Genomic DNA, 9,710 nt, shown 5'->3' with positions numbered 1-9,710 from the left:
CCCATATTAAGACCCCCACATTAGGAGTCCCATATCCCCCCTATGAAACCCCCCATAGGACCCCATAATCTCCCCTGTAAGACCCCATAGGACCCATATCCCCCCTTATAAGACCCATAGACCCATATCCCCCCTAAACCCCCAAAAAAAAACCGACCACCCACCACCCCATAGGACCGCCATATTCTCCCCTATAAGAACCCCATAGGACCCCATATCCCCCCTATTAAGACCCATAGGACCCTGTATCCCCCTATAAGTCGCCATAGGCCCCATATACCCCCTATAGATAAGCTAATACCATATCCCCCCTATAAGACCCCATATCCCCCCTAATAAGACCCCAATTCCCACCATAGGGACCCCATATCCCCCCTATAAACCTCCCCATAGGACCCCATATCCCCCTACAACCCCCATAGGGCCCCATAACCCCCCATAGGACCCCATATCCCCCCCCCTATAAGACCCCATAGGACTCCATATCTCCCATTTAAGACCCCATAGGACCCCATAACCCCCATTTAAGCCCCAAAATTGGTTGTTTTTACCTCAAAATTTGGGTTTAAATGTGTACCAAACCCTCTGTTGCAAGGGGTCTAAGAAGGAGTTCGAATTGGAGGAAAAAAGCCCCCAAATCGCTTGATTTCTACCTTCAAATTTGGGTTAAATGGTACCAAACCTTCTGTTAGGGCCCCCATAACACCCTAAAGACCCTATATACCCCCTATAAGACCCCATAGGACCCCATAGGACCCCATAACCCCCATGTAAGACCCATTAGGAGACCCCATACCCCCCCTATAGGACCCCTAACCCCCCATAGGACCCTGTATCCCCCCTATAAGACCCCATAGGACCCCATATCCCCCCTTATAACCCCCCCATTAGACCCCATAACCCCCATAGGACCCCATAGTATCCCCCGCCTATAAGACCCCATATCCCCCCTTTATAAGACCCCATTATCCCCCTTATAAGACCCCATAGGACCCCATAAAACCCCCCATGGAGCCCATATCCCCCTATAAGACCCCATATCCCCCTAAACCCCCCCATAGGGACCCCATATAAACCCCATAGGACCTGTATCCCCCCTATAAGACCCGCATAGGGACTTCCAAGTATCTCCCTATTTAAGACCCCATTAGGACCCCATAACCCCATTTAAGCCCCAAAATCGGGTTGTTTTTTACCTCAGAATCGGGTTTTGTTTGTTTAAAATGGTCCTTAAAACCCTCTGTGAGGGTCTAAGAGTTCGATTGGAAGGGATGGGAAAAAAGCCCCAAAATCGCTTGTTTTTACCTCAAAATTGGGTTTTAAATGGTTACTAAACCCTTCTGTAGGGCCCCATAACCCCCCTAGGGCCCCATAGGCCCCATATCCCCCCTATAACCCCCCCATTATTCCCCCCTTAAACCCCCCCATAGGAAAGCCCATATCCCCCTATTAAGACTCCCATTAGACCCCATACCCCCTATTAGGACCCCATTAACCCCCCATGAAGGACCCTTATCCCCCCTATAAGACCCCATAGGACCCCATATCCACCCTATAATCCCCCATATCCCCCCTATAACCCCCCATAGGACCCCATATCCCCCCTATAAGACCCCATATCCCGCATAGGGATTCCCATAGGGACCCCATATCCCCCTTATAAACCCCCATAGGACCCCATAACCCCCCATAGGACCCCATATCCCCCCTATAAGACCCCATATCCCCCCTATAACCCCCCATATCCCCCCTATAAGACCCCATATCCCCCCTATAACCCCCCATAGGAACCCCAATATTCCCCCCTATAACCCCCCATATCCCCCCTATAAGACCCCATTATCCCCCCTAATAACCCCCCATAGGACCCAATTAAACCCCCTATAACCCCCCATATCCCGCCCTACTAAGACCCCCATAGGACTCCATATTCTCCATTTAAGAACCCCATAGACCCCCATAACCCCATTGTAAGCGCCCAAAATCGCTTTGTTTTTACCTTCAAAATTCGGGTTTAAAACGGGCCCCTTTAAACCCTCTGTGAGGTCTAAGAGTCCAATTGGAGGGTTATTTTTAGAGCAAAAAAAAAAGCCCCAAATCGCTTTGTGTTACCTCAAATTTGGGTTTAAATTGTACCCAAACCCTTCTGTAGGGCCCCATAACCCCCCATAAGGAGCCCATTTATATCCCCCCTATAAACCCCATAGGACCCCATATCCCCCTTATAAGGACCCCATAGACCCCATATCCCCCCCCTATAAGACCCCATAGGACCCCATTATCCCCCATAAGACCCCATAGGACCCCATATCTCCCCTACTAAGACCCCATAGGACCCCCATATCCCCCCTATAAGACCCCATTAGGACCCCATAATCCCCCCACTAGGACAACCCATAATCCCCCAATATTAAGACCCCAGATCCCCCCATAGGACCCCATATTCCCCCCATCTAAGAACCACATATCACCCCATAGGACCCCATATCCCCCCTATAAACCACCCATTAAGGACCCCATATCCCCCTCTAAGACCTCTAAGCCCCCCATATCCCCCCTCTAACCCCCCATTATCCCCCCTTATAACCCCATTTATCCCCCCTATAAGGACCCATATCCCCCTCCAAAGCCCCCATATCCGCCCCCCCTATAAGACCCCCATATCCCCCTCTAATCCCCCATATCACCCCATAGGACCCCATATCCCCCCTCTAATTCCCCCACATAACCCCCCATAGGGACCCCATATCTCCCCCTGTAAGACCCGCATAGGACCCCATTATCCCCCCTATAAGACCCCCAAGGACCCCATATCCCCCGTATAAGACCCCATTAGGATCCCCATATCCCCCCTATAAGACCCCATATCCCCCCTTCATAACCCCCCATATCCCCGTAATAACCCCCCATAAGGACCCCATATTCCCCCCATTAGACCCCATATCCCCCCTGGTTAAGACCCCCCATATCCCCCCTAATAAACCCCCCATAATACTCCATAACTCCCCATAGGACCCCGTATCCCCCCTCTAAGACCCCTATCCCCCCAGGAGTGAGCCACATTCCCCATTAGGACCCCAGTATCCCCCCTATAAGACCCTATAGGATCCCATATCTCCCCTATAAGACCCCATAGGACCCCATATCTCCCCTATAAGACCCCATAGGACCCCATATCCCCCCTATAAGACCCCATAGGACCCCATATCCCCCCTATAACCCCCCATAGGACCCCATATCCCCCCATATTAAGACCCCATTACCCCCCCTAATAAACCCCCCAGTTAGGACCCATATTCCCCCCTTATAAGCCCCCATTATCCCGCCCATAAGGACCCCATATCCCCCTCTAATCCCTCATAAGACCCCATATTACCCCCCATAGGACCCCATATCCTCCCTCTAAAGACCCCCATATCCCCCCTATTTAAGACCCCATATCACCCCATAGGACCCCAATATCCCCCCTAAATTAACCACCCATAAGGACCCCATATCCCCCCGTATTTAACCCCCCATACCCCCCCTTATAACCCCCATAGGACCCCATATCCCCCCTTAAACCCCATAATCCCCCCATAAACCCCCCATAAGGACCCCGTATCCCCCCTCTAATGACCCCATATCCCCTTTCTTTCTAGCCCACATATCCCCCCATACCGGAGCCCATAATCCCCCCTTCTGGCCCCATATCCTCTCGTACTAAGACCCCATCTAGGACCCCATTTATCCCCCCCGTATAAGACCCCATTGGACCCCATTATCCCCCTATAGACCCCATAAGGAACCCCTTATATCCCCCTTATAACACCCCATATTCCCATAGGACCCCATTTACCTCCCCTATACTCCCCAATAGGACCTATTCCCCCTATAAGAACCCCATGTCCCCCATAGGACCCCAGAGCCCCCTCATAACCCATATCACCCCATTAGGGACCCCCATACTGCCATCTAACCTGATATAACCACCCATAGACCCCAATAATCCCCCCTCCTAAGCCCCTATACCCCCCATAACCCCCATGATGTAGGACCCCTATCCCCCCTCTAAGCCCCTCTTCCCCCCTCGTAAGCCACACCATTCCACCCGATAACCCCCATATCCCCCTATTAACCCCCATACTATCCCCCCTCTAACCCCCATATCCCCCCATAACCCCATATTCCCCCCCCATGTTCTCTGAAAGGTGTATTGGGTGGCTCCATAGGACCCCATATCCCCCCGTATAAGACCCCAAGAGAACCCCATATCCGCCCCATATACACCCCATGGACCCATATGCCCCCTGTAAGACCCCATATCCCCCTATAACCCGCCCATTAGGACCCCAATATCTCCCCTATAGAACCCCATAGGGCCCATAGGACCGCCAATATCCCCCCATGTAGGACCCCATATCCGCCTTGCTACCCCCAGATATCCCCCCTCTAAGCCCCCATATCCCCCCTCTAACCCCCTATCCTTCCCATAACCGTATATTCTCCCCCAGTATCTCTGAAGGCCGTGGTGGTACCGTGGATTTCCCGTGCCACCCCATAGTGACCCCATTAATCCCCCCATAGGACCCCATATCCCTCATGTAAGACCCCATAGGACCTGTATCCCCCCTATAAGACCCCACTATATCCCCACAGTAGGACCCTGTTATCCCCACCTATAGGACCCCATATCCCGTCCATAGGAGCCATTTCCCCGCTATAACCCCCATAGAGTACCATATATCCCCCATAGGACCCCATAACCTCCCATGTAAGACACCATATGCCCCTTAACCCCCATAAGACCTCATAATCCCCCTATAAGACCCATATTCCCCCCTCTAAGACCCCCAATCCCCCCATAACCCCCCATAAAACCCTTATTCTCCCTAATAAGACCATATGGACGCCCATATCTCCCCTATTAAGACCCCATTTAGGACCCAATCCCCCCTATAATCCCTCCATAACCCCCATAGGACCATATCTCCCCTATAAGACCCCATAGGACCCATATTTCCCCCATGAATACTCCAGTACCCCCCCTTGGGACCCCATACGCCCCTATAGACCCCATTATCACCCATAGAGAACCCCATATTCCCCCTCTAAGACCCCATATCCCCCCTATTAGAAGCCCCCAGTATCCCCCCCCATAACCCCCCATAGACCCCAATAACCCTCCATAGGACCTGTATCCCCCCTATACCTCCATAGGACCCCATAGGACCCTGTATCCCCCTATAAGACCCCATATGCCCCCATTGAGGACGCCATATCCCCCCTTAACCCCCATAGGACCCACAATCCCCCCTATCAAGACCCATATCCCCCACATACCCCAATATCCCTATAAGACCCATATCCCCCGTATAAGACCCCCATATCCCCCTATAATACCCCATATCCCCCTAAACCCCCCATGGACCCATCACCCCCATAAGACCCCATAGGACCCCATATCCCCCCTATAACCCCCCTAAGAACCCATAGTCCCCTATAAGAACCATAGACCCATATCCCCCATTAACCCCCATAAGACCCATTATCCCCCTATAAGACCCCATAGGACCCCATAATCCCCCCTAAACCCCCCATAAGGACCCATATCCCGCCTATAGACCCATAGGACCCCATATCCCCCCTATAAGACCCATTGATCCCCCAATAGGACCCCATATCCCTCGTAAGGACCCCATAAGAAGACCCCATTATGCACCACCTGTAAGAACCCCATATCGACCCAGTATCACCCCAATCCCCACATAACCCCCTAATCTCCCCCAGTTCTCTGAAGCGTTGGTGTACGGTGGTTCCCGTGCCACCCCATAGGACCCTGTATCCCCCCCTATAAGACCCCATATCCCCCTATAAGACCCCATATCCCCCCCATATCCCCCCATAGGACCCTGTATCCCCCCTCTAAGACCCCATATCCTCTCTATAAGACCCCATAGGACCCCATATCCCCCCTATAAGACCCCATAGGACCCCATATCCCCCCTATAAGACCCCATATCCCCCATATATCCCCATATCTCTCCTATAAGACCCCATATCTCCCCTATAAGACCCCATATCCCCCCATAACCCCCCATATCCCCCCATAACCTATACTCTCCCCCCAGTTCTCTGAAGGCGTGGTGGTGGCGGTGGATTCCCGTGCCACGGCCGGTTCCTACATCGCATCCCAAACAGTTCAGAAGGTGATCGAGATCAACCCTACCCTATTAGGGACAATGGCCGGCGGTGCGGCCGACTGCAGCTTTTGGGAACGGCTCCTGGCCAGGCAATGTAGGGTCTACGAGCTCAGGAACAAAGAACCCATCTCGGTGGCGGCGGCGGTCCAAACTCTTGGCCAATATGTCTATCAGTACAAAGGGATGGGGCTCAGCATGGGAACCATGATCTATGCGGATGGGATAAACGAGGACCAGGTTAAACGGGAGGGAGGGTATTGGGGTCTTTAGGATGGGTAGGAGGGGGTTATGGGGTCTTTGGAGGGGGTTATGGGGCAGTAGGAGGGGGTTATGGGGTTTATTGGGGTCTTCGGAGGGGATAGGAGAGGGTTATGGGTCTTTGGATGGGGTAGGAAGAGGGTTATGGGTCATTAGGGGGGTATGGGTTATTGGGGTCTTCAGAGGAATAGGAGGGGTGTAGTGGGGTTCTGGGGGGGGTTATGGGTCTTTGAGGGGTTATGGGTCTTTGATGGGGTAGGAGCGGGTTCTATTGCGGGTATTAGAGGGGGTTTGGGGTCTTTAGAGGGGTTATGGTCTTTAGGGGGGTTATGGGGTCTTTGGATGGGGGTTATGGGTTTATTGGGGGGGTTATGGGGTCTTTGGATGGGGTAGGAGGGGATTATTGGGGTCTTTGGAGGGGGCTTATGGGGTCTTTGGATGGGTTTTACGGGGTTTATGGGGTCTTTGGATGGGGTAGGAGGGGGTTATGGGGTCTTTAAAGGGGGGTTATGGGGTCTTTAGGGTCTTAGGGAGTTATGGGGTCCTTCGGGGGTTATTGGGTCTTCTATGGGGGTTATTGGGTATTATGGGGCGTCTTTGGAGGGTGGTAGGAGGGGACTTATGGGTCGTTTAGGCGGTTATGGTCTTTTGGAGGACCCCTCCCACCCCTAAGCCCCCTATTACCCCCATTAACCCCCCAGACCCATTTAGACCCAGAGACCCCTCCCATAGGACCCCCTCCACCCCCAAGCCCCCCATTAACCCTGATTAACCCCTCCAGACCCATTTAGGACCCCATAGGCCCCATTAACCCCCATTTCCCCCCCCCAGACCTTTTGTAGGACTCCAGAGGGACCCTCCTTAGACGACCACTCCCCACCCCTATTCCCCCCCAAAACTCCCCCCAGCCCATGTAGGCCCCCATGACCCCCCATTCCCACCCATCCCCCCCATTTCCCCCATTAAACCTCCATTACCCCATTTAACCCCAATAACTCCCATATAGCCCCTCCAGACCACTTAGGACCCTACAGACCCTCCTATACCCTACAAAACCCCATAGCCCTCATCCCCCCATAACCCCTCTTCCCCCCATTAACCCCATTTACCCCCTCCATTAAACGTCCACCCAGACCATTTAGACCCATAGACCCCTCCCATAGGACCCTCTCCCACCCCAAAAGCCCCCCATTACCCCCTTACATGCCCCCCAGACCATTTAGACCCCATATCACGCCCCATTTCCCCCCACATTGCCCGTCCATTATACCCCCAGAACCCACTTTAAGGACCCCATATGACCTCCTCCTTAGGACCCATAGAACCCCCATTCCCCCCCATGAACCCATTACACCCCCAAACCCATTTAGGACCCCATAGGCTGCCCCATTCCCACCCATTACTCCACATTCCCCCCCATTAACCCCCAGTTCTCCCCCCAGGACCCACTTAGACCCCATAGACCCCTCCCAGACCCATAGTCCCATTCCCCCTCTATTTCCCCCCACTCCCCCCATTCCCTCCCATTACCCCCCCCCATGGACCCATTTAGGACCCCATAGACCCCTCCTTAGGACCCCTCCCCACCCCATTACCTTCCATTAACCCCCTCCAGACCCATTTAGGACCCCATAGACCCCTCCCTAGGACCCCATAGAACCCCATTCCCCCCCCATCTATAACCCCCATTAACCCCCCCAAACCATTTAGGACCCCATAGGCCGCCCCATTCCCACCCATTCTCCCCCATTAACCCCAGACGCCAATTTTAGGACCCCCAGTTAGACCCCCCTATCCCCCATTTCCCCCCTATTTACCCCATTAACCCCTATTCCCCCCCTCAGGCCTTTACTACGTGGACAGCGAAGGCACCCGTATCCCCGGCTCCGCGTTTGCGGTGGGCTCCGGTTCCAGTTACGCTTATGGGGTTTTAGACGGAGGGATGAGACCCGACATGGCGACCCCCGAGGCCTTGGAGCTGGGCAGGAGAGCCATCTTCCAGGCCGCAAGGAGGGACGCATACTCGGGGGGCAGGGTCACCGTGTATCATGTGGGGCCGAAGGGGTGGACGAGGGTGTCCAGCCATGATGTAGCGGGGCTCAGTGATGATTATGAGGGTTAATATGGGGTTATAGGGTGTTATATGGGGTTATATGGGGGAAATATGGGGCCGGGGGGGGGACAAGATGGCGGCCGGGCAAGATGGCGGCCGGGCAAGATGGCGGCCGGGCAAGATGGCGGCCGGGCAAGATGGCGGCTGGGCAAGATGGCGGCTGGGCAAGATGGCGGGGCTGAGTGATGATATTGGGGGTAATATGGGGGTTTTATGGGGTTATATGGGGAAATATGGGGTTATATGGGGGGAATATGGGGTTATATGGGGTTATATGGGGTAATATGGGGTTATATGGGGGTAATAAAAGGTTGGAGGGGGACAAGATGGCGGCCTGTCTTCAGCCATGATGTGGTGGGGCTGAGTGATGGGTATGGGGGTTATATGGGATTATATGGGGTAATATGGGGGTAATATGGGGTTAGATGGGGTTATATGGGGATTATATGGGGTTATATGGGGTTTATATGGGGTTATATGGGGGGAATATGGGGTAATATGGGGTTAGATGGGGTAATATGGGGTTATATGGGGGTTATATGGGGTTATATGGGGTAATATGGGGTTGTATGGGGGTTATATGGGGTTATATGGGGTAATATGGGGTTATATGGGGTTATATGGGGTAATATGGAAGGAATATGGGGTTATATGGGGTAATATGGGGTTAGATGGTGGTTATATGGGGATATATGGTGTAATATGGGGTTAGATGGGTGTTATATGGGGGTATATGGGGTTATATGGGGGGAATATGGGGTTATATGGGGGTAATATGGGGTTATATGGGGTTATATAGGGGTTATATGGGGTAATATGGGGGTTATATGGGGTTATATGGGGGAATATGGGGGAATATGGGGTTATATGGGGAGAATATGGGGTAATATGGGGTTATGTGGGGTTATATGGGGGGAACAAGATGGCGGCCGGGCAAGATGGCGGCCTCGTGTTGGGGGCCCTTCAAACATGGCGGCACAACAAGATGGCGGCCTTGTCTTGTCTTCTTTGGGCTTCTCTATGGTGGGTTGGGGGTCTCTATGGTAGGTTGGAGGACCTCCGTGATGGGTTGGAGGACTTCCGGGATCTCTATGGTACTTTGGAGGGCCTCCATGATGGGTTGGAGGACTTCCGGGGTCTCTATGGTAGGTTGGGGG

At 53.3% G+C, this 9,710-nt stretch overlaps 1 protein-coding gene across 1 annotated transcript in view; it reads left to right on the top strand.

The window, feature by feature from the left end:
* PSMB5 (proteasome 20S subunit beta 5) overlaps positions 1-8,615 on the top strand; it is a 10,897-nt gene extending 2,282 nt beyond the window's left edge. Inside the window, 3 exon segments of the mRNA XM_015850933.2 lie at positions 6,111-6,392; positions 6,395-6,419; positions 8,285-8,615. Coding sequence (XP_015706419.1) covers positions 6,111-6,392; positions 6,395-6,419; positions 8,285-8,562 — 585 coding nt within the window. The 3' untranslated portion in view covers positions 8,563-8,615.
* Positions 8,616-9,710: the final 1,095 nt, after the last annotated feature.

The sequence above is a fragment of the Coturnix japonica genome, unplaced genomic scaffold (genome assembly GCF_001577835.2).
Source record: "Coturnix japonica isolate 7356 unplaced genomic scaffold, Coturnix japonica 2.1 chrUnrandom593, whole genome shotgun sequence".
NCBI lineage: Eukaryota > Metazoa > Chordata > Aves > Galliformes > Phasianidae > Coturnix > Coturnix japonica.
This window is presented reverse-complemented; position numbering and strand designations above follow the sequence as displayed.